The sequence below is a fragment of the Amphiprion ocellaris genome, chromosome 7 (assembly GCF_022539595.1).
Source record: "Amphiprion ocellaris isolate individual 3 ecotype Okinawa chromosome 7, ASM2253959v1, whole genome shotgun sequence".
In the NCBI taxonomy this organism is placed as follows: domain Eukaryota; kingdom Metazoa; phylum Chordata; class Actinopteri; family Pomacentridae; genus Amphiprion; species Amphiprion ocellaris.
In genome coordinates, this window is record NC_072772.1 from 37,769,334 (window position 1) to 37,795,523 (window position 26,190).

A 26,190-nucleotide genomic window follows, 5' to 3' on the forward strand; every position below is an offset into this window, starting at 1 on the left:
ACAGATGACAAAACTAAACAAGCAAAGAGAAAAAAACTGCTAAAACTATGATTAAAACTCAGAAACATATTTATAAAAAAAAAGATTTAACATCATAATAAAATGTGTTGTGTCCAGGGGATGGAGGGAGTTTATTGAAGTCTTCTTGGGCTCACATGGGAAATCATTTAAAATATAAACTTGATATTCAGTCTAAGGAAACTGCAGAGCGACAGAAGAACCAACAATATCTCCTGTTTTCTCCTTTAATGAGTCGACTCTTCTTGTGCTTTCAGACCAAAGAACTACAGACTCTTCACAACCTGCTCAAACTCTTGGTACAGGACCTCACCACACGGGTCAAGAAGGTTTCTGTCTCATTTCTACTCTGAAGCTCACCTTCTCCTGCTCAAACTGCTGACAAATGTTTCTGCTGCTCTAAAGTCTGCTCTCCAGAACTTCCTAAAAACTCTCAAAGTCTCTTCTGCTGCAGGTTGCTATGTAGAACTGTTCCAGAAAACCTCACTAAACCACATGGAGGGGCCTCAAGATAGTCGTCCAAATGAAACCATACAAAAACCAAACTAGTACAACCCAAACACTAAAGTCTCCTGCAGCCTACCAGAGAACCTCTGAGAACAGAGAATCAGGACAGGAACTCTTACCTTCTGGACAACCAACGTTGGTTCACAAACAAGAATACAGAATGTGTCTGACCAGAAACCTCTAAAGACTCACTACAGCCAAGATAAAGACACAACTCAGCTGCACCAAATCCACTAATCACTGCACACATTAGCACCATGTGCTAACTGTGGCTAAAGAACCACATTTACCAAGACAACTATCCAGTACAAAGGCCTAAAACACACCAAGAAACACATTAAAGACGATTTTACTGCTGGAAGCTGCAAGCAAACACCTAAAGAACAAACTAAAGCAACGGAACCAAACCCGGTTCAGTGGTGGAAAGAAGCAGAGGAAATGTTTGTCTGCAGCTAAATAAAGCAGGAAGACACTGAACTGCTCAGGTGTTCCTGATAACACCAAGCAGCCACCTGGACAGCCAATAGGAACACAGCTTCCTGGAAGTCCAGAGGGCTGGGTTAGTCAAGGAAATTTAGTTTAAAGTTGAAGCAGAAAGTTAACAAAAAAAGTTGAAAACCACCTTCTGATACCTGAAATCTCAGAGTTTTTACACAAAGAACACCTGAACATGTCAAACTGGTTCCATAGTAGAACCATCATTGTAAAAATGTCATATTATGGTGTGTTGCTCAAAAAACATTAGGACCCGGCTGTCTAGAGTCGCTGAGGAGCAACACAAAAACAGGACAAATGCTGGTTTCTAGGGGGTTAGGAGGATATTTATTTGAAAGAGGAAGTTTACAACAACACAACATGTGAGCAGAAAAATCACAAAGTCTGTCTTTAGTTCAGCTGAAAATATTAGTTTTTGTCTTTTTTATTGACCAAACTTTTCAGGAATTAGATGAAGAATAATCAAAGCTCTCATGTAGAAGTCCAACTTATTTTGGATCCTTGTGGAGAGTTTAATCTTAGAGTTTGTAAAGCTGTTGAGTTTTTAGAGTCACATGGATTGTTTTGACATTTAATAACCGAGTCCTGAAATAAAATTACAGTTGTGGATTTCTGTCATTTAGTCTGGACTAAACAAATAACAGCAGCACAAATCTCAAACATCATTATGAGGAATCTGGATTGAGGTTTCTCACTTGATAATGATCAAAACATGAAATTTAGGTTGGTTTAAAGGAATATTCCACCTTAAATCTTTGAATGTTGACCTAAAAGGTTGGTTTCAGCAAGTATTCCACCTACAAGGTCTCACACATCCACCTTAAAGGAACATTCCACCAAAAATCCTTGGACATGCACCTAAAATGTTGCTTTAACTGAGTATTCCATCCAAAATCCTCAAAGAGACCTGAGGGGCTGGTTAAAAGGAATATTCCACCTAAAACCTCAAATATAGACCCCAAAGGGTGGTTTAGAAGAAATCCTTCAATGTAGACCAAAAAAGTTAGTATGGAGGAATATTCCACCTGAAATGTAGACCTGAGAAGTTGGTTTGGAAGAATATACTATCCTAAACATCCTTAAATGTAGACTAAAAGACAGTTTGGAAGAAAATTTCAACTAAAATCCTCCAATGTAGACCTAAAATGGGAGTTTAATGGCATATTCCACCTAAAATTCACTACTGTAGACCTTGGAGGTTGGTCTGATGGTATATTCCACCCAACATCCTTGAACATAAACTTAAAAAGTTCGTTCAACGGAATATTCCACCTAAAATCCTTCAATGTAGACTAAAAAAATCTTGGTGTAAAGGAGTATTCCACTTTAATGTAGACCTAAAGGATGGTTTGGAGTAATATTCTACTCTAAAATCTTCCAATGTAGACCTAAAAGGTTGACTGATGGTATATTCTACCCAACATCCTGGAACATTTACCTAAAAGGTTGGTTTAATGGTATATTCCCAGAAGAACCCTTGAACATCGGGCTTATTGGTATATTCCACTCAAAATACTTGTACATATACCAAGAAGTCAGCGTAAAGGAAATGTAGACCTAAAAGGATTGTTCAAAGGAATATTTAAAGGATTATTTTCATTATTTAATAATCTGTTATCAGTCAGAACCCTGGCAAACTTATTTTCATCAGTTTTTTAGTGGAAGTCACAAATAAAGGAGCTCTTGGTTTTTCCCGGCGTTACTGAGTCCAAAGCTGCTGTTTCAACACAGAACGTTCACATGCATCCACAAACCTCTCAGCACTCAAACACCCACAGACAGGAGGCCGGCTGGACCGAGGCTCGGCGGCGTCCTCAGACCCACGAGTCGGGGAGTCGCTGAACTTGTTGGTCCGGTTTGAAGGCCTCCGTGTGGTCCAGTAGAAGTCCACGTAGTCGGTGTTGGCTTTGAACCGCAGCGACTGGCCACCATCAGGTGGACCGGCTCGTCCTCGTAGGGCTCCTCCTGTAGCCTTGAGGGGACCACAGGAACATTCAGTAGCTGTTGGAGTTCTTCCTGTCAGGCTCGTGGTAGAACGGCTCTGAAGAATCTTGTACTTGTCTTATCTGGAACAATCTAACAGCCTAAACTGTTAACAGCGGTGTAAAGAAGCAAACACACAGGCATAGATTAGGACTCAAACTAGATTTATTTTAGAAAACAAATCAGCTTAGAGGCATTTGTTCACACATGTGGCTGAATAGGAGGCCGTCCAATCAGATTGAGGTCTTCACTCTGTAGGTTGTTTGTTGGTGAGACTCTTGGACCTCCATCAGCTGACGTGGATGTTTGATGGTCTTCCTCTCTAGTGCCAGATGATTCATCCATGAATTCAGCAGCTACAGACTGAAATGAAGCTCATGCTGCCGTTATTGAATTCCTGTTCCAGATCAAATGTTCAGAGCTCACCTTGAATGCAGCCGTCTGCTGTCTGATAGTTTTTCTCATTGTAGTCTTCAATAAAGTCTTTTTCCTCATGTCAGGATGTGGTGAGACTCTTTCTCAGTCTCTGCAGACGTCCCTCATTGTGCATCTCCAGAGAAGAAACAGAAAAACTGTCACTGCTTCAGCATCAAAACGCTCTCCAGCATTGAGAGTGTTTTAGGAATTCATTCATTGTGTTGTGAACTTTGAAGGAGCAGAAACTTTACAGCTGCCAAAGATATGAGCTCCAATTCTGGATGTTTTAGGAAATGAAGTTCATCAAATGAACACTTGATTTTTGCTGATAACTCTCATTAAATTACTGAAGAAATCTAACATAAAAAGCTGTAAACTCTCAGGCAGCTTTTGTTAAAGTTTGTCTATAATTCTATCATCATGTTCTGGAACCAGGACTCTGCAGAAGTTCCTTCAATCAGATACTTGTGTGTTTCTATTTAAGGCCTCAGGTTTGAACGTACAGCAGAGGATTAGAAAGGAGTGATTTTAATATTTAAATCAGTCCAGTAAATGTTTGGAGTAAAAATGATTTAAATTTTAATTTAGATAGATTTGTGTCAAATGATATTGTAGAGTCTCACTTAAATATCTCCAAATGAGTTCCGTGTATTTACATTTTATAGAATATTTGATTTCTTAATCTCAATACTGTAGGGTCTGACCCTAAATATTATAATAATGATGTAAATTTAAATAAATAATATTGTAGGGCAGAGTCATAAACTTTAATCAGCTAAACTTACATAATAAATATCACTGCACAATCTTAACCTGAACATTCATATTATTGAGGTAAATTTACATAAATCCTGATATTCTAGAGTCTTAACTGGAATATTTCTAACATTAATCTTTTTGTATTCTTAACTTCTTAACTACCTCGGCGACCTCTGCTACGGATATGGACGAAGATTCCCCCAAGTCTTCAGGCTCTGCCAAGCCCGAAAGGCCTCCTTCTTCAGCCTGACGGCTTCCCTCACCACTGGTGTCCACCAGCGGGTTCTTGGGTTGCCACCATGACAGGCACCAGTGACCTTCAGGCCACAGCTCCTAACAGCTGCTTCTGCAATGGAGGCTTTGAACATGGACCACTCAGATTCCATGTCCCCAACCTCCCCGGGATGCAGGAGAAACTCTTCTGGAGGTGGGAGCTGAAAACCCCACAGACAGGGTTCTCCGCCAGACATTCCCAGTTCACCCTCACTACACGTTTGGGTTTACCAGGTCTGTCCGGCAGCCTTCCATTGGATCCAACTCACCACCAGGTGGCGATCAGTTGACAGCTTTGCTCCTCTCTTCACCTGAGTATCCGAGACATACGGCTGCAGGTCTGATGATACAACTATGACGTCCATGATGGACCTTTGGCCTAAGGTGCTCTGGTACCAGGTACACTTATGAGCAACCTTATGCTCCAACATGGTGTTTGTTATGACCAGTCTATGACTAGAACAGAAGTCCAATAACAGAACACCACTCGGGTTCAGATAGGGTCGTTCCACCCAATCATCTCCTCCAGGTTTCTCCATCGTTGCTCACGTGAGCGCTGAAGTCCTCCAGGAGAACTATGGAGTCCCCAGGCAGTACCCCTTCCAGGAACCACTCAGAGACTCCAAGAAGGCTGAATACTCCGAGCTGCTGTTCAGTGCTTAAACACAAACAACAGTCAGAGTTTTCCCCTCTGCAACACGAAGTCGCAGAGAGGCGACCCTCTCATTCTCCGGGGAGAACTCCAACAAAGCGGCACTCAGCCGGGGGCTCCAGAGGATCCCCACACCTGCCTGGCGCCTCTCACCCTGGGCAACTCCAGAAAAGGAGAGAGCCCAACCCCTCTCCAGGATTCTGGTTCAAAAACCCTTGCTGTGCATGGAGGTGAGTCCAACTATATTAGTCGGTATCGCTCCACCTCCCGCACCAGCTCGGGTTCCTCTGAATCGCTCTTTGCCTGGTCTCTCCCCCAGGACCAATTTGCCTTGGAAGACCCTAGCAGGGGCTATTGCCCCGGACAACAGAGCTCCCAGGATCACAGGGACACTCAAACCCCTCCACCGCGATAAGGTGGTGATTCATCTGGGGGAAGGATTTACTTCTAAGTTCTAATTCAAGTTTCAGTTGGAGCTCATTGCATCCACAAAGAAAAACAGCGAAGCCTTCATAGCAACATTTAATAAACCTAAAGCTTCCCTGTTGGCTCATTGGTGGAGTTTGTTACTGAGCATCTGAACCTTAAATCCAGTGAGACGACCATCTTCAGTCCAGGCCAGTCAGAGAACTTCAAGACCTTCCATCAGCTGGACCAGATGTGGCATCATCTCCCTCTGAACATCTGGATGACAGGAGAAAAGACAGAAATCAAACACAGATCACAGAAATACAATTTATTCACTTTCATCATTTTATAAAAGTAGCATGAACTTTATTAAAACTTGACAATATCAGTAATGAAAGTAAATGTTTTTATCTCATGTTGAAGCTAAATTTAAAGTCAATTTTAATGACAGTTTATCCTGAGAGGAGTGAGAATGGAGCTTTTCTTTCCTTTTTAGAATATTCCCTCAAAATATTCTGTTTATTATTGGCTTTAGAAGCATTTTTCTTTACTTATTTACTTTTAGATACCTCAGACTGATGCACTTTGCTGGTTTGCAGATAATTTCATGTACAATGACAATAAAGATCTTCTATTATAACATATTTTGCTGAAACAAGAACTGAAACCTTCTCAACCATCTCTCAGTCTGCAAAATTCCAACTGCGACCAAGAATTATCTGATGTAGTTATTATTATAATCTTTACTGAACCAGCCCTGGAATTAATAAAAATCTGTATATGGATATGATTTTCTCTGATGGAACCACTAAAACTGCATCCAATAAAGTAAATCTCTTCTGCACTGCACACATTCTACACTTTTGTATAACTCTGGATGTCAGAGTAAAGGCAGACAGATCCACCAATCAGCCACAACATTCTGACCACTGACAGCTGAAGAGAACAACATCCATCATCTTGTTCTAATGCAACGTTCTGCTGGGAAACCTTGACATTCATGTGGATGTTTGACATGTACCACCACCTAAACACTGCAGAACAAACAACCCCCTCGTCTCCATGGCAACAGCAGTCCTTGATGCCAGCTGCCTCCCTCAGCAGGACAAACTGAAACTGCTCAGGAGTGGTCTGAGGAACATGACAGAGCTAAGCTGTTCACCTGGATTCCACACTCCCCACATCCAGATCTGATGGAGCATCTGTGGGATGGTCCAGGATCAGCCTGGTCTAGGTAGGACCCACCCTGCAACCCACAGGATCCACAGAATCCACAGGATCCCCAGAGGTTCTGATGAACCACTGGGTCAGAGGAGTTTTAGCAGCATAAAGGGACCAACACAGTATTAGTCAGGTGGTCAGAATGTTCTACTGTTATATTGTCATGCTGATTATATGATCAGTAAATGTTACCATCAATTATAACGTCCACATTGATCAGGAAAAAAACAATCAGTTCATTCAGAAACTGTGGGGTTAAACCTAAACACAGACCTCAACAGCAGTTTGTTTCAAAGCAGAACACCAGGTGGTTTTCACTAAAGAAGCTTTCAGAGCAACAATTAAATGACAGTTTTGTTCTCATTAAGTTCACAGAGTCAGAATCAGCCAAAATAATGTAGACATGCATCAGGAAAAGAAAACCTTTTATAGATATTTCATTTGTATAAGTACTTCTATACCTATAGATTCCTCTTTCTAAGTTTGATCAAATCACGATAACTCTGTGTCCTGTTGTACGATGTTTTCCCAACAGATGGCGCTACCCTCATGAATGGAGCATCAACAAGTGACGTCTACAACACAACAGAAATGTCTGGAAGCCAGTGGCCACCACTTTGAGCACCTCTTGTAATTGTAGAGGCCAAAGATAACTTTTATTAATCTCCTGATGTCTGAATAAATTTGGTATTGAAATATTTATGCAAGTTTTTCTTTTCCTGATGTGTGTAAACATTATTTTGGCTGACTCTGTATGATGGGTTTCTGACAGGTCACCAGGCAACATCTTTTTATAATAATGACAAACATACCTGCATTCTACAGGAGTGATTTTCCTCATGTGCAGGTAAAGATGTGGGAGGAGCTTAGAGATGACAGGAGCAGGAGTCATCCTCACTAATTCAGCTTCCACCTAGAAACAGAAAGACCACAAACAAACACACTGATAGACTCTCAAACGTTCAACCTCACAGCCTCAAAATATCTGTTTAGGAAGTGTTGTGTTTCTAAATTCTGCTGAAAGCATTGACAGACATTCTCTTACAAGGTTGTGTAAAAAGCAGCCTGTCCTCTGAGCTACTGAGAAATCTTCCTGAACAAAGTTTCTATGAGTAAATCAGCTCAACAAAAACTAAAGCCTCAGTCAGAGATAACAGGTATCACAGATTATAAACAACTTTCTTTATTAACTCAGACTTTCTGCTTCAACCTCACATAAAAAGGGGAGTTTAACTCGTCAGGTGACTGAAAATGAACGGCTTGTGCAGTTCTAGATCCAAAAGTAGGATGTTTCATCTCATGTTTTACTACAAATACATGCAATAATAAATAAATACAATGGCTGGTTGTTAGTTTATTCACTATTAATGTCACTTTATATACTGGATTGAACTTGAGCAGTGGAAGAGAGAAGAAATTTAATGAAACTATGGAGATTCAGAGAGGTAATGTTCAGTGTTAAGTTAAGCGCTTTAATTCAAAGCAGCTGAATGTTAAACTTCCGTGCAGCTGAACGGGTTTCAGTTAACCTTAAAGTAAAATAACTTTTTTAAAAGCTAAAATACACAGCAGAGAAATACAGGTTGAGAAGTTCCTTCTAATAATGAGGACAGCTGCTGCAGCAACTAACACAGGTGTTCAGCGGTAAGTTAGCCACCTGTGCTAATTAGCCCGCTAGCTAACTTAGCCGCTAAGCTAGCTAACTTAGCCGCTTAGCTAGCTAACGCGTCCGGACCAACTGCTCAAACACGACAAAACACAACTCTTCACAAGTCGCTGACTTAACGTACAACAAAGCAACGCTACAGGTTAGAAGTATTTATCTTCTTACCGTGTTTTACTCCACAACAAGGTCAACAGTAGCCAGAGATGCTACCAGACATGCCGACCATAGATACAAATAGAAGACTAGATATGGTCGAGCGCTGTCTTCTATATATATCTATGGTCTGACCAATCACTGCTCTCTGGCTCCGCCCTCTGAGAATCTTGTTGTCGTTTGGCTCCACACTTGCTGATGACCACTTCTGGTCTCAGAAAATGAAAAAAGGACCTTTTTTAGTTTCTGTCTCTTACTGATTTTATTTTTTTGTTATTCTTAATATGAAATGAAAATCAAAGCATTTTTAAAATTTCGTACATCCCTTTTTGATCATGAAAAGGAAAAACGCCTTGTATTTCAATTTTACTCCGGAGTGGAGCGGGGAGCCTGCCGCTGCTGCAGTAAAAAATCCTAGAGGAAACACTGGAGCAGATCTGATTGTGGAGAACAGAACCTCAGTAGGAGAACATTCCATTCTGATCAATATTTATATTAATCTGATCCACTGACACTTCAGATTTAAACTGATTTATTCAATTCTGTTAAATGTAAAATATACAGATTTCTAATCTATTAAATAACATCTAAACAGATATATGTTACAGAATACAGGGTTTATAGGGTACAGGTTTTATAGGGTAAAGGGTTTTTAGGATACAGGATTTATAGGGTCCAGGTTTTATAGGGTACAGGGTTTTTAGGGTATAGGGTTTAGAGGTTTTAGAGGGTACAGGGTTTAGAGGTTTTAGAGGGTACAGGGTTTATAGGGTACATGGTTGAGAGGTTTTAGGGTTTAGAGGGTACAGGGTTTATAGGGTACAGGGTTTAGAGGTTGTAGGTTTTAGAGGGTATAGGGTTTAGAGGGTATAGGGTTTAGAGGGTACAGGTTTTAGAGGGTACAGGGTTTAGAGGTTGTAGGTTTTAGAGGGTAGAGGGTTTAGAGGGTACAGGGTTTAGAGGGTACAGGGTTTAGAGGTTTTAGGTTTTAGAGGGTACAGGGTTTAGAGGTTTTAGGTTTTAGAGAGTACAGGGTTTAGAGGTTTTGGGTTTTAGAGGTTCTCTGCCTCTGGTTCTCTGAGGATCTGGTTCTAAAATGGACCTGTCTGTGTGTTTATGGAGGAGATGTTAATATGGTTCCAGGTCTGAAGGAACTGAAGGTTCCATCAGAGACTAGATGGACGTAAAGTCTTCATCAGTAGAGAACCCATTTGTTAGATGTTCCTCCATCGTGTAGACAGTTAGTTAGAACCCAGATCTTCTGTCTGAACTTTGATCTGTCCTCCTCAGATGTCCTCCCCACAGATCCGTTCTCTGTCCTGGGGTCTGATGACGGTGGAAGGAAGCTCCGCCCCCTATAAGGACTGTAAGGTGTGGCCTGGAGGCAGCCGGGGCTGGGATTGGAGGGAGACCGGAACCGACGTGAGTCCAGACATGTAATCTGATTACCAGCATGTAATCTGACTACTGGTAATACTCCAGACTGGATCCAGGGTTCAGCTGACCAGAACCTTTTGTTCTCTTATTTCAGAGGTTCTGTCCACATGTTAAACAAGTTAAAAATAAAAACGTTCCACCAGTGATGGAACCTCCTTAGAACCTGATGTTTATCTAACATCAGGAGGGTTCTAAGGAGGTTCCACCAGTAATAGAACCTCCTTAGAACATGATGTTTTTTGTTGTTTCAGCACCGTCCAGGAGTTCAGCCTGCAGATCTGGAGGAGGTTCTGAAGAAAGGAGTGGACCTGCTGGTGATTGGTCGAGGAATGAGTGAAGCTCTGCAGGTAAACACGCCTACCACACGCCTCCAACACAGCTACTACACACGGCCAACACGCCTCCAACACAGCTACTACATGCCTCCAACATGCCTCCAACACAGCTACTACACGCCTCCAACATGCCTCCAACACAGCTACTACATGCCTCCAACACGCCTCAACACAGCTACTACACGCCTCCAACACGCCTCCAACACGCCTCCAACACAACTAGTACACACCTCCAACACGCCTCCAACATGCCTCCAACACAGCTAATACACACGGCCAACACGCCTCCAACACAGCTACTACATGCCTCCAACACGCCTCCAACACGCCTCCAACACGCCTCCAACATGCCTCCAACACAGCTACTACATGCCTCCAACATGCCTCCAACACAGCTACTACATGCCTCCAACACGCCTCCAACACAGCTACTACACACGGCCAACACGCCTCCAACACAGCTACTACATGCCTCCAACACGCCTCCAACACGCGCCTCCAACACAACTAGTACACACCTCCAACACGCCTCTAACACAGCTACTACACACGGCCAACACGCCTCCAACACAGCTACTACATGCCTCCAACACAGCTACTACACGCCTCCAACATGCCTCCAACACAGCTACTACATGCCTCCAACACGCCTCAACACAGCTACTACACACCTCCAACACAGCTACTACACGCCTCCAACACGCCTCCAACACAACTAGTACACACCTCCAACACGCCTCCAACATGCCTCCAACACAGCTACTACACGCCTCCAACACAGTTACTACACGCCTCCAACACGCCTCCAACACAGCTACTACACGCCTCCAACATGCCTCCAACACAGCTACTACACGCCTCCAACACAGCTACTACACGCCTCCAACACGCCTCCAACACAGCTACTACACGCCTCCAACACAGCTACTACACGCCTCCAACATGCCTGAACTTTCTCATTCTCAGGTTCCTTCCGCCACGCTGGACTTCGTGCAGCAGAAAGGAGTGGAGGTTCGGGTTCTGCAGACGGAGAAAGCCGTGGCTGAATACAACAAACTGGCCGTTCAGGGCGCCAAGGTGGGCGGAGTCTTCCACTCTACCTGCTGATGACATCACCCGCTCAGGGGCGGAGTCTGTTTCTGTGTAGCTGCATAGTTCAGAGCTTCTCAGTAGAAACCAGAGACTCGTGGTAGGACTGAAGTCTGAATGTTAAATGTTGGGTTCAAGCTATCAGGAAGTTGACTAGACAGGAAGTCTTGGTTCCACTTCCTGAGTTTTATCACAGTAAAAGCCTCTCTGCTCTCTAACTTCCATCCTTCAGGTAGAATCTTCTGCATTTTAAAGACTTGAACATGTTTTGCTGCTAGAAAATATTTTCTAATGAAATCATGATTTCTGTCCAGATTCACAGAAAATGACCTTCAGAGAAACTCTGAGGTTTTCAGACAGCAGCAGATAAATTATTCAGAATGTTGGTGGATGTTCCCTCAGAGTTTAGAGGGTATATTATCAGAATATTTAAGAACTGCAGCAGACAAGATTTTAAAGTGTGCGCTAGATGTTAGCTCTGAGAACCAGGAGTGTTTTAATAAACTAAAGGTCTACCTGCTAGAAGCTGCAAACATTCAGATTCTACTTCATTTATTAATCCTGCTGCTTTCTGTCCTAAAATAATTTGTACGTCTTCACTGTAAACAAACCAACACTCCTGTTTGATGTTGGAGCTCAGAAACTTTCTGAACGTTGGTTTCTGTAAAGTTAAAGTTCTTGAAACATGTTGAGATCAGAGCTTCATGAAGCCTTTGTGTGTTTTACTGAGGATGGAATCTGGATTTAAAATGTTCCAGAAGTGTAATAATCAGATGTGATTTAATTTTCTGGACTTTAAAACGAAGAGAGAAGATGTGAAGCTTGTTGTTTGTTGCACTAAATAAAAGTAGAAAATGAATCTTTGTTTCTTTATTCCAGCAGTAAAGGATTAAACACAACTGAACACAAATTCTTGTTATCGACACAAGCTGATGAGTTTCACCAATGTCTTCCTTCAGTCCAGAACCAGAACCATCCCAGGTTCTCTCAGGTGTTCCGTTAACGTCGGGCAGGTTTGGGCATGATGAACACTTTGACATGTTTGCTGAAGGGGATAGTTCCTTCGACGGTGCCCTCTGCAGGGTGGAGGCTGTCCATGGCATCGGTCCATCCCAGCCTGGAGGAGCAGGAGGAGCTGTAGGCCAGCAGGAGGCGCACTTCAATCTGAGACGGTTCTGAAAGAGCAACACACCGAACATTTACAGAGCCGATGGAAATACGTCCTCTAAGGGTTCAGCGCAGATCTGACTTAACTAGTATTTAGTCATTCCATCAGTCCTCCAACCAGAACCTCCTCAGAACATCTGGTTCTTCATCTCCAGTAACTTTATTAATGATCAGAGTTCTACCTTCATACTGGGAATAACTCCAGAGTTCAATAGAGGAGAACGTTTCCTGGAGAAAGTTCTAGAGTAGACCTACCGACAACCGTCCAGTTGTCGGTAGGTCTACTCTAGAACTTTCTCCAGTTGTCGGTAGGTCTACTCTAGAACTTTCTCCAGTTGTCGGTAGGTTTACTCTAGAACTTTCTCCAGGGGACGTTCTCCTTTCCTGCTTCCAGTCTTTAAGTTTAGTCTCACTTAGAACATTCCAGGTCCTTGAAGTCCATAGAGGAGGGTCCAGATTTATCTCTTTTTAATGGACTTTTTCAGAACTTCATCAGTGCAGCAGATAAAACCATGACATTGAGGAGGAAGAACACATCTGAGTTCTGGTAAAAACTGCATCTAGAATAACTAAAAAAGCTGGAAAACTACCACAAAAAGAGACCAAACCACCAAAAAAGGGCCAAAACTATCACAAAATGACCCCTAAATGACCAGAAACAGAGCTAAAATTACCACAACAAAATACAAAATCAGCACAAGAAGACCAATAATCACCAAAAAAAGGTAAATATACAACAAAATGATGCAAAATGACCACAAAAACATTCAGAAGCTTCAGACATTTTGGAAACAGCTGCAAATGGAAACACGCCTCACCTGTCCATGCTGTGTGCGACAGGTACACCTGTGTGATGAGTCGGTGTCGGTTCGGTCCAGGCTTCCTGAAGTCTGCAGGTTTAGGATGGATCACATGACTCTGACCATCTGGATACAGAACCTGCAGTGATTGGTTCAGAGAGATCAGCTGTTGGTCTCATCAGCTTCAACACAAGACCTCCGTAAAATCCTTAAAGTCGGCGTTAAACACTGAAAACATTTAGTTCTTCAGAATTCAGGAAACTTGTTGCTGTATGTTGGAGTTCATAGAGGTCCAGATGTTCATAGAGGTCTAGATGTTCATAGGGGTCGAGATGTTGGTGGGTCTAGATGTTGGTTCACACCAGCAGCAAACCTGAACTGTTCATCTTTAAACTCACCTGAACTTTAACAGAGTTCTGAGGGTCCTGGACGTGCTCCAGTGTGGCGTCGATGTCTAATGCCACCACCAGGCCGGACGTGAACCTCAGAGGGTTGTCAGACTCCCCGGTGGGTTCTATGATGGTGGCTGTGGCCCGATGGATCTGTTGGAACATGAAGAACCCAGTTTATCCATCTGTTCAGAGTAGAAACACCGAGTTCATCTTCAGTTCCTTCTTCTACTCTTCCTACTTGTTCAGGCAGTCGGAGCTGCAGCAGTCCACTCTGTCGGAGCGTCGTCTGCAGAATCTTCACCTGCTCCACTGGCTTACAGGACGACAGCCGAGGCAGCAGCTCCAGAAGCTTCTCCACAAAACTGTCCTGGAGGTGAGGCAGCTCAGTCAGGAAGAGCCTGGAAACAGAATGAGTCCATAAACTGAAAACTGGTCTAAAAACCATCAGAAACGGTCTAAAAACCATCAACACCGGACTAAAAACCATCAGAACTGGTCTCTAAACATCAGAACTGGTCTTTAAATCTTTAAACCAGGTACAGACAGAAGACCTGTAAACACACATCTGGAAGAAGCTCACAGAAAACTAAAATTCTGCTCAAATCAAGACCTAAAATAAAGAGTTTTATTGAATTTAAATGTGATAATATTCCACCGTATGTCACCTGTTTGTGTCTCTACAGCTACAAACTAAAGATGTTCATGATCAAGATGTTCCACCTGGAGCAGCTTTCACTCAAACTAAAGCTTTTTAGTCACTTCTGACAATTTGGACAAGTTCTAGGTTCTAGGTTTGTCCTTTCAAGTGGTTTGAAAGATAGGAAAACAAAGACATAAAATATTACCTCTGAAAAGATTCAACGTCCTGCAGAAACTTCTCACAGCTGCTGATCAGAGAGTCCAACCTGAAGAGAAACAAGAAGAACCATCAGAACAAAGAGTTTCTGTTTGAAACATTCAGAAAATCTGAATCATTAAAGGTTAAACATGAAGCAGCTTCTAGCTCTGAACATCTATCACCAACATCTGGACCTCTATGAACATCTGGACCTCCATGAACATCTGGACCTCTATGAAAATCTAGACCTCCAAGAACATCTAGACCTCCAGGAACATCTGGACCTCCATGAACATCTGGACCTCTATGAACATTTGGACCTCCATGAACATCTGGACCTCCATGAACATCTGGACCTCTATGAACATCTAGACCTATATGAAAATCTAGACCTCCAGGAACACCTGGACCTCCAGGAACATCTCAACCTCTATGAGCACCAACATCTAAAAATGTTAGCTTTTGGTTCCCAAACAACAAATATACTGAACAGAATCTGAGTCAGAGCAGCAACAAGCTTCATGTTTAACCCTGTTGTGTCTCCAGATGTGTGTTGTGTGTCTCCAGATGTGTGTTGTGTGTCTCCAGATGTGTGTTATGTCTCCAGATGTGTCCAGATGTTGTAGAGGAACCGACCCGTGTCTGGTTCTGGCCGCCAGGATCAGCTGCAGAGCTTTGGCCTGCAGTCTGACGTGATGAATGGTCGCCACCTGACGGTTCTCCAGACCGCTGTAGAGGAACTCCAGTTTATAGGATTCATCCAGGACCTAGAGAACCACAGAGAACCACACAATGAACCACACAGAGAGCCACTCATAGGGGCTTTCGACCAAAGAGCACCAGGTGCTAGGTTGGTTCAAAGTTGAGAGCCAGTGCTTTTTTGGTTCAAATCTCGTGCCGCCCCAGAACCGGTTTGTGTTTCCATTCAGAAGGAGCAAAGTTGGAGCTGCGTCATTGCACCACCACAAAACGTGTGTACGTCACTGTGTACGTAGCCGTTCAACAGCATTCGCGCCGTATGGAAACCCACACAACAACAATGGAGGACTTCATTGGAGTGGTGTTCATGGCTTTGCTAGTGTGTCTCGCCATCGCTGAACAGCAAAACCTTCTGTTAGGGGTTACCCATCGGTGTCGCCGTTCCAATGCCCGGCGATCACGTTTGAGAAGAAAGGTAATTATCAAAGACGTTTGGATACTTAACAGTAAACGTGCTAGCGTTAGCTTAGCTACTTAGCTTTGACTACGCTTGCATTGATTAGTGGTTAAACGCGCAATAAGTTGATGATCATATCTATGTTTATCTTTTTAGATGTTTTTAGATGTCACCCCGCCCCCTGCCCGTGACATGCTCGGCTCTCAACTCTGGCCAAGTGTGGCCCAGCAACGAGTTGGTGCCCGAAACAGCCCCAGTTTTTGGAGCCCGGAGCCGCAGCTCCGGTGGTGGAAAGACAAAAAACCGGCGCCAAGTCGGGCACCGGCTCCGACTCCGAACGGGCTCCACCCCGGTCGAAAGCCCCTAACAGGGAACCACACAATGAACCACAGAGAACCACACAGAACCACACAGGGAACCACAGAGAACCACAGAGAACCACACAATGAACCACAGAGAACCACACAATGAACCACAGAGAACCACACAATGAACCACAGAGAACCACAGAGAACCACACAATGAACCACAGAGAACCACACAATGAACCACAGAGAACCACACAATGAACCACAGAGAACCACAGAGAACCACACAATGAACCACACAGAGAACCACAGAGAACCACACAATGAACCACAGAGAACCACAGAGAACCACACAATGAACCACAGAGAACCACACAGAGAACCACAGAGAATCACACAGAGAAACACACAGAACCACACAATGAACCACAGAGAACCACAGAGAACCACACAATGAACCACAGAGAACCACACAATGAACCACAATGAACCACAGAGAACCACAAAATGAACCACAGAGAACCACAGAGAACCACACAATGAACCACACAGGGAACCACAGAGAACCACCACACAATGAACCACAGAGAGAATCACAGAGAACCACACAGAGAACACAGTTGTGTTACCTGCTGTGTGTCTGCTGTGTTACCTGTTGTGAATCTGTTGTGTTACCTGTTGTGAGTCTGTTGTGTTACTTCTTGTGTGCGTGTTGTGTTACCTGCTGTGCGGCTGCCGTTACCGTGATGTTCTGTTTCAGAATCAGGGGAACTGAGATGTTCCAGAGTTTCTCCTGCAGCGCCTGAAAAACCAACAGGAGTTTTAATGTTTAACTCTGATCACGTTATTGATCGACTGATTGATTATTGATTCAACGAAACGACGACAAACAGAAAAAATCTCAGATTTTATCTTTAAATGTTCCTCAAATATTAATGTTCTGAGATATTTTTAAAATGTCAGAAATTTACCCTAATCAATAATCAGGCTGATCACAATTTAAAATGTAAGAGTTATAACAGACAGTAATCGATACTGTAAATCTATAATCTATAAATTGTTAAAAGGCAGTAATCAATACTGTAAATCTATAATCTATAAGTGATCAATACTGTAAATTTATAATCTATAACTATAACAGACCGTAATCAATACTGTAAATCTACAATCTATAACAGTGATCAATACTGTAAATCTATAATCTATAACTTTATAACAGACCATAATCAATACTGTAAATCTATAATCTATAACAGTGATTAATACTGTAAATCAATCATCTATAACTTTATAACAGACCATAATCAATACTATAAATCTATAATCTATAACAGTTATCAATACTGTTAATCTATAATCAATACTGTAGATCTAAAATCTATAATTATATAATTCTATAACAGTGATCAATACCGTTGATCTATAATCTATAATCAATACTGTAAATCTATAAACTTAATCTATAATCAATACGGTAAATCTATAATCTATAACTGTATAACAGTAATCAATATCATGAATCTATAATCTATAACAGTAATCAGTACTGTAAATCTATAATCTATAATCAATTCTGTAAATCTATAATCTAAAATCAATACTGTAAATCTATAATCTATAACAGTAATCAATACTGTAAATCTATAATCTATAATCAATACTGTAAATCTATAATCTATAACAGTAAGCAATACTGTTGATCTATAATCTATAATCAATACTGTAAATCTATAATCTATATTCAATACTGTAAATCTATAACTATAACAGTAATCAACACTGTAAATCTATAATCAGTAATCCATAATCAGTACTGTAGATCTATAATCTATAACAGAGATCAATACTGTAAATCTTTAATCTATAATGAACACTGTAAATCTATAATCTATAATAAATACTGTAGATCTATAATCTATAACAATGTTCAATACTGTAAATCTATAATCTATAATCAATACTGTAAATCTATAATCTATAATCGATACTGTAGATCTATAATCTATAATCAATACTGTAAATCTATAATCAATATTGCAGATCTATAATCTATAATCAATACTGTAAATCTATGATCAATACTGTAAATCTATAATCTATAATCAATACTGTAGATCTATAATATATAATCAATACTACCTTCATCAGCAGCAGCTGGCAGCGTAGAAATGTAGCACAGAAATCTGCAGCTCCGGCAAGTTCAGTCTGAAGTTCACCCAGCCTCTGGAGGTCCCTGGTGCACACAGACACACAACGTTACACACAAACACACAACAACAATACAATAACACAACAATAACACAAGTTCACCCAGCCTCTGGAGGTCCCTGGTACACACAGACACACAACAACAATACAATAACACAACAATAACAAAACAAGTTCACCCAGCCTCTGGAGGTCCCTGGTACACACAGACACACAATGTTACACACAAACACACAATACAATAACACAACAAGTTCACTAAGCCTCTGGAGGTCCCTGGTACACACAGACACACAACAATAACACAACAAGTTCACCCAGCCTCTGGAGGTCCCTGGTACACACAGACACACAATGTTACACACAAACACACAACAATACAATAACACAACAAGTTCACTAAGCCTCTAGAGGTCCCTGGTACACACAGACACACAACAACACAACAATAACACAACAAGTTCACCCAGCCTCTGGAGGTCCCTGGTACACACAGACACACAATGTTACACACAGACACACAAGAACAATGCAGTAACACAACAATAACACAACAAGTTCACCCAGCCTCTGGAGGTCCCTGGTACACACAGACACACAATAACACAATAATAACACAACAATAACACAACAACAACACAATGATAACACAACAATAACACAAGTTTACCCAGCCTCTGGAGGTCCCTGATACACAACAATAACACAACAATAACACAACTATAATACAAAAATAACACAACAACAACACAACGATAACACAACAATAACACAAGTTCAAACAGCCTCTGGAGGTCCTTGATACACAACAACAACACAACAATAACACAATAATAACACAACAATAACATAACAACAACACTGCAATAACACAACTATAACACAATAATAACACAACAATAACACAACAAGTTCACCCAGCCTCTGGAGGTCCCTGATACACGACAACAACACAACAACAACAACACAACTATAAGACAACAAGTTCACCCAGCCTCTGGAGGTCCCTGATACACAACAACAACACAACTATAACACAACAATAAAACAACAACAATATCTTAACAACAACACAACAATAAAATAACAACGCAACAAAAACACAACAATAACACAACAATTACACAACAAATTAACCAAACCTCTGGAGGTCCCTGATACACAATAATAACACAACACCACAACAATAACACAATAATAACACAAGTTCACCCAGCCTCTGGAGGTCCCTGATACACAAAAACAACACAAAACAACATCACAACAACAACACCATCACAACTAATACAGAGTTAACACAACTGTATTAGCTCTATTAACTCTATTAGCTCTATTAAATCTATTAGCTCTATTAGCTGGATTAGCTCTATTAGCTGGATTAGCTCTATTAGCTGGATTAGCTCTATTAGCTGGATTAGCTCTATTAGCTGGATTAGCTCTATTAACTCTATAAGCTGCATTAGCAAATTAACTCTATTAGCTCTATTAGCTGTATTAGCTCTATGAACTCTATTAGCTGGATTGGCTCTATTAGCTCTATAAGCTGCATCAGCTCTATTACCTCTATTAGCTTATACTTAGTCTGCCCCTAGTTCTGCTGCTATAGGCCTAGGCTGCTGGGGGACCTCTCTGGATGCACTGAGCCCTTCTCTATCTACCATTATATTTAATATATATACCATTATTGCATTACACTCACTCTGTTTCTCCCTGTGTCCTTTCTCCGAGTGTCCCTGATCCCAGAGCTGGATGCTTCAGATCTGTGGTGGTTCTCCCACCAACTGGCCTAATCTCCATCTGTGGGATGCTGCTGCTGCTGACCTTCCTCCAGCCCACTGCTTCCAGCTGCCCATTTCCACCAGTCTATTCTGCATTGCCCTCACTATACTTGATTTGCTCATCTACATATTTTTGAATTTACCACCACCTATATATGGAGTATATTTAATGCCAGAGCCATACACCATAGCAGTAAACTATAATTACTTTCCGTGTTAGTTGTACTTTGCATGTATCATCTGTCTTATCATGTATGTATTAAACTGTGTGTTTTATGGTCCTTGTGTTCCCCCCCACCTCTCTGTCTCTATCCCTCTACCTCTATCCCTTCTCCTCTAACCCTCTACCTGTAATCCTCTATCTCTATCCCTCTACCCCTCCACCTCTAACCCTCTACCTGTAGCCCTCTACCTCTACCTCTATCCCTCTATCTCTATCTCTACATCTCTACCTCTTCTGTCCCTCTCAACCCACTCAGCCAGCAGCAGATGGGTTCCCCCACATTAGATCCAGGTTCTGCTCAAGGTTTTTTTCCCTGTTAAAAGGGTGTTTTCCTGCCAGTGTCTCCTTAGGGCTGCTCTGGGGGTTCAGGCATATGGGTTCTGTAAAGCGTCTCGAGACAATTTGACTGTAATTGGCGCTATATAAATAAAATTGAATTGAAAAATGAATTAGCTCTATAAACTGGATTAGCTCTATTAGCTGGATCAGCTCTATTAGCTGTATTAGCTGGATTAGCTCTATTAACTCTATTAGCTCTATTAGCTCTATTAACTCTATTAGCTGCACAAACTTTATTAGCTCTATTAACTCTATTAGCTGTATTAGCTCTATTAGCTGGATTAACACTATTAGCTGTATTAGCTCTATTCGCTCTATTAGCTGGATTAGCTCTATTAGCTGGATTAGCTCTATTAACTCTATTAGCTCTATTAGCTGGATTAGCTCTATTAGCTGGATTAGCGCTATTAGCTGTATTAACTCCATTTACTCTATTAGCTCTATTAACTCTATTAGCTCTATAAGCTGGATTAGCTCTATTAGCTGTATTAACTCCATTTACTCTATTAGCTCTATTAATAATAATTAACTCTATTCGCTGGATTAGCTCTATTAGCTATATTAGCTGTATGATACAAGTGTTCTTACCTGATCGTCAGCTCTATTAGCTCTATTAGCTGGATTAGCTCTATTAGCTGGATTAGCTCTATTAGCTCTATTAGCTGTATAATACAGGCGTTCTTACTTGATTGTCAGCTCTATTAGCTCTATTAGCTATATTAGCTCTATTAGCTCTGTTAAATATATTACCTCTATTAGCTGTATAATACAGGTGTTCTTACCTGATCGTCAGCTCTATTAGCTCTATTAGCTCTATTAAATATATTAGCTATATTAGCAGCTTAATACAGGTGTTCTTACCTGATGGTCAGGTCCAGCAGCTCCGGGGCTCCCGCTGCCTCCAGGTTCTGGATGGTACTGACTCTGTTCAGACTCTGCTGGAGGAAAAGCTGAGCTGATTCCACAGAACCAGAACCAGAACCACAATCCACAGAGTCCAGACCATAGACCTGCTTCCTGCCGGGCAGCTAGAAGGTACAAGTTACAGTTAGAAGTACAGTATAGTTACAGTTATAGTTACAGTTACAGCTACTAGTTACAGTTACTATTTACAGTTACAGCTACAGTTACTAGTTACAGTTATAGTTACAGTTACTATTTACAGTTACTATTTACAGTTACAGCTACAGTTACTAGTTACAGTTACTAGTTACAGTTATAGTTACAGTTACTATTTACAGTTACTATTTACAGTTCCAGGTGTAGTGAAGCATCAGTCCTCACCCTGAGCGGCGGCACCAGGTGAGACAGGCTGTCCCTCAGGTAGGCGTAATGTCTGAAGGTGTGGTCAGAGAACAGCGCCGGCATCGTGGGACAGGAAGTGGCCGCGTTAAAGACCAGAACCAGAACCGCAATGTCTGGCAATTGGGTCAAGGAACAATTAAACTACAGCAGGAAATATGAAACTAGCGCAGAAACATATTAAACTACAGCAGAAACATATTAAACGACAGCAGGAAATATTAAACTACAGCAGGAAATATTAAACTACAGCAGAAGCATATTAAACTACAGCAGAAACATATTAAATTACAGCTAAAACATATTAAACTCCAGCAGGAAATATTAAACTACAACAGAAACCCATTAAACTACAGCAGAAACATATTAAATTACAGCTAAAACATATTAAACTACAGCACAAATAATTAAACTACAGCAGAAACACATTAAACTACAGAAAATATTAAACTACAGCAGAAACATATTAAACTACAGCAGAAAATATTAAACTACAGCCGAACCACTGAATTACTTATGTGGTATTTGTGTAATATTATTAAGATAGTTGTGTAGTATTTCTAAGAGGTGTTTGAGCAGTATTTATGTTGTATTTGTGTAGCAGTTATGAGGTATTTGTGTAGTATTTGTGTAACAGTTATGAGGTACTTGTGTAGTATTTGTGTAGTAGTAACGAGGTATTAGTGCAGTACTTGTGCAGTATTTATATAGTATTTATGTGTACTATACTGTGGAGGATACAGGCCAGGTCGTCCATGTCTGGTTCTGGAGTATCGAAGTACGGATGTGTACTAAGCAGTATTTATGTAGTACTTGTGCAGTACTTATGTAGTATTTATGTGGTATTGATGTAGTATTTATGTCGTACTTGTGCAGTATTTGTGTAGTATTTATGTAGTATTTGTGTAATATTTGTGTGGTATTTGTGTAGTATTTATGTAGTATTTGTGTAGTATTTAGATAGTATTTGTGTATTATTTGTGTAGTATTTGTGTAGTATTTAGACAGTATTTAGACAGTATTTGTGTAATATTTGTGTAGTATCTGTAGTATTTGTGTAGTACTTGTGTAGTATTTATGTAGTATTTGTGTAATATTTGTGTAGTATTTGTGTATTATTTGTGTAGTATTTAGATAGTATTTGTGTAGTATTTGTAATATTTGTGTAGTACTTGTGTAGTATTTGTGTAGTATTTATGTAGTATTTGTGTAGTATTTATGTAGTATTTGTGTAATATCTGTGCAGTATTTGTGTAGTATTTGTGTGGTATTTATGTAGTATTTGTGTAGTATTTAGAGGATACAGGCCGGGTCATCCATGTCTGGTTCTGGAGTATCGAAGTATGGATGTGTACTGAGCAGCTCCGGAACCAGAGGTAGAACCAGAGTCGGGTGTCGAGAACCCAGAAATTTCAGACACCTGACAGGAAACACACAAAACAGTTATATAGTTATATTACTATATAGTTATATCAGTTATATTAGTTATTTAGTTATATAGTTTTGTTATATAGTTACATAGTTATATTAGTTACATAGTTGTATTAGTTATATTAGTTATATAGCTATATTAGTTATATAGTTATATTATATAGTTATATTAGTTATATAGTTATATTAGTTATATTAGTTATACAGTTATGTTATACAACTACATTAGTTATATAGTTAAATTAGTTGTATAGTTATATAGTTATATTAGTTATATTAGTTACATAGTTATATTAGTTATATAAGTTATATTAGTTATACAACTACATTAGTTATATAGTTAAATTAGTTGTATAGTTATATAGTTATATTAGTTATATAGTTAGATAGTTATATTAGCTATATAGCTATATAGTTATATTAGTTATATAGTTATACTAGTTATAATAGCTATATAGTTATATAGCTATATTAGTTATATTAGTTATATAGTTATATTAGTTATATTAGTTATACAGTTATATTAGTTATATAGTTATATTACTTATATATAGTTATATAGTTATATTCGTTATATTAGTTATATAAGTTATACTATATAGTTATATTAGTTATATAGTTGTATTAGTTATATAAGTTATATAACTATATTAATTATATATATTATATAGTTATATTAGTTATATAAGTTATATTAGTTATATAACTATATCAGTTATATAGTTAAATTAGTTATATAGTTAAATTAGTTATAAAAGTTATATAGTTATATAATAGTCCATGAGCCAGATAGGTTGGTTGGTACCACTCAGGGGGGCAAATTGCCACCTATACCATTTTATTGTGCTGCCCATGCATATATCAATTTGGTATGATAGACCTCTCAAAGTGGCAGCTTAATGTATTTTATGCAAGTTGCAAGTTTTCACAGACTGTGTCCCAGTAGAGCAAAAGGGCTAGCCATTTACCAGCCTATCCCTTGCTTTAGTTTGGGAAGAATGTCTGGAACATTTCCAGAAATGTTCCAGAGTACATTTTGGAATGGCCCTTTGTGTTCAAAACAGAACTTGATGTAATCTAAATGAATAAATTTACATAAATGATAATATTTTTATTGTTTTCATATGCCTGTAATAAGCTGTTTTCCCTAACGCATGAACTGGCTGAGTATACACTGTTGCTATGACTGTGGGCAGCTGTGAGCTGTCCTAGGTGTTAACATTACGAATAGTCCATAAGCCAGACAGATACTGGAACCATCTCAGGCGACCAAACCTAAGTGGTACTAAAATGTACATTGGGTTAATATAAGTACATCAGGATGTGAGAGCTTTTCCACACTGGCAGCTTTATCACTTATTTGTGAAACAGTCACATTTGCCATAACCGTGGTTTTGCACAATTCTTTTAACCCTAAGGCCCACAGCTGCAAAATTAAAAAACGCTCTGCTCTAATTTCAATTTCTAAGCTAAAATATGTGGATAAAAACATTATTTTAAGTTCTTTGTATCACAACATATCAGTAATAAACTCATTATAGTTTCCAATGCCTTTGAATGTCTTTTATGAGTGTAGTTATCAATGTATATGCTTGCATTTACCGTATCAGAGGCTAGAAAATTGTATTGACGTATCTATTAAAAACCCATGGATATCTCACATAAAGCTGCCACCTGTGCATGTCTATCATACAGGAAAAGTTACTAGGGATATTGTCCTTAACAAAAATGCATATGAGAATTTGCCCCCCCAAAGTGGTACCGATGACCCCAATTTTACCTACTTGGCTCATGGATTATAAGTTATATTAGTTATCACTTATATAACTTATAAGTTATATATATAACTTCCAGACAGAGCTCTGGTCCGTGGGGTACTTGTTCAGGTTCTTTTATTATTATTATTATTATTATTATTATTATTATTATTATTATTGCTATTATTATTATTATTATTATTAATAATAATAATAATAATAATAATAATAATAATAATAATAATAATAATAATAATAATATTATCATTACTTCCAGACGGAGCTCCGGTCCGTGGGGTACTTGTTCAGGTTCTTTTATTATTATTATTATTATTATTATTATTATTATTATTATTATTATTATTATTATTATTATTATTATTATTATTAATAATAATAATAATAATAATAATAATAATAATAATAATAATAATAATAATATCATTACTTCCAGACGGAGCTCCGGTCCGTGGGGTACTTGTTCAGGTTCTTCAGGAGCTCCAGCAGGGCCAGCTGGATGCACTCTTTGGTGGAGACGTTGGTGAAACACAGCAGCTCATGGAGAGCTTCTCTGATGTCCCGTGAAGAATCCTGCAGGACAGAAGGTCCATCAGTCTACTGGTTTTACTGGTCTACTGGTTCACTGGTTCACTGGTCTACTAGTTTTACTGGTCTAACTGGTCTACTGGTTTTACTGGTCTATTGGTCTACTGGGTCACTGGTCCACTAGTTTTACTGGTCTACTGGTTTTACTGGTCTAATGGTCTACTGGTCTACCGGGTCTCTGCTGGGTTTTACCTCCAGAACAGCCAGAACCGTGTCCAGCTGGTCCTCCCTCAGGGTGATGTGGGTGGAGATCTGTCTGAGGACGTGGATGGACTGCAGCCGGACCTCCTCGATCTCATCATTGAACATGTCCACCAGGAAGTCCAGACATTTCTCTGCAAAACTGGGAGAAGACCGAGCCAGCTGGCAGAGAGCCTCCACAGCCGCGTTACGGACCTCTGAGGGAGGAGAACATGGAATAAGGTCACCCTGAAGAGAACCTGGAGCAACCAGGGGTAGAAGATCCAAACAA

At 40.1% G+C, this 26,190-nt stretch overlaps 2 protein-coding genes across 7 annotated transcripts in view; one reads left to right on the forward strand and one right to left on the reverse strand.

The window, feature by feature from the left end:
- aamdc (adipogenesis associated, Mth938 domain containing) overlaps positions 1 to 12,272 on the forward strand; it is a 26,545-nt gene extending 14,273 nt beyond the window's left edge. For 2 of the 3 annotated variants that reach the window (XM_055012180.1, XM_055012179.1), the window contains 4 exons: positions 276 to 347; positions 9,843 to 9,974; positions 10,241 to 10,336; positions 11,291 to 12,272. In XM_055012180.1, coding sequence (XP_054868155.1) covers positions 9,843 to 9,974; positions 10,241 to 10,336; positions 11,291 to 11,431 — 369 coding nt within the window. In that variant the 5' untranslated portion in view covers positions 276 to 347 and the 3' untranslated portion in view covers positions 11,432 to 12,272. The remainder of the gene's footprint in view (positions 1 to 275; positions 348 to 9,842; positions 9,975 to 10,240; positions 10,337 to 11,290) is intronic. The other variant, XM_023270690.3, reaches the window with a different exon arrangement.
- The window catches only part of ints4 (integrator complex subunit 4), a 19,922-nt gene continuing 6,000 nt past the window's right edge, over positions 12,269 to 26,190 (reverse strand). For 2 of the 4 annotated variants that reach the window (XM_023270689.3, XM_023270688.3), the window contains exons 12-24: positions 25,911 to 26,116; positions 25,561 to 25,703; positions 23,229 to 23,344; positions 21,907 to 22,040; positions 21,484 to 21,650; positions 18,214 to 18,307; positions 16,796 to 16,876; positions 15,247 to 15,377; positions 14,618 to 14,677; positions 14,011 to 14,170; positions 13,779 to 13,922; positions 13,399 to 13,519; positions 12,269 to 12,588 (exon numbers count right to left, since the gene is read on the reverse strand). In XM_023270689.3, the coding sequence (XP_023126457.1) occupies positions 12,413 to 12,588; positions 13,399 to 13,519; positions 13,779 to 13,922; positions 14,011 to 14,170; positions 14,618 to 14,677; positions 15,247 to 15,377; positions 16,796 to 16,876; positions 18,214 to 18,307; positions 21,484 to 21,650; positions 21,907 to 22,040; positions 23,229 to 23,344; positions 25,561 to 25,703; positions 25,911 to 26,116 (1,733 nt within the window). In that variant the 3' untranslated portion in view covers positions 12,269 to 12,412. Of the gene's footprint in view, positions 12,589 to 13,398; positions 13,520 to 13,778; positions 13,923 to 14,010; positions 14,171 to 14,617; positions 14,678 to 15,246; positions 15,378 to 16,795; positions 16,877 to 18,213; positions 18,308 to 21,483; positions 21,651 to 21,906; positions 22,041 to 23,228; positions 23,345 to 25,560; positions 25,704 to 25,910; positions 26,159 to 26,190 lie in introns of all 4 variants that reach the window. The other 2 variants (XM_055012178.1, XM_055012177.1) reach the window with 1 other exon arrangement.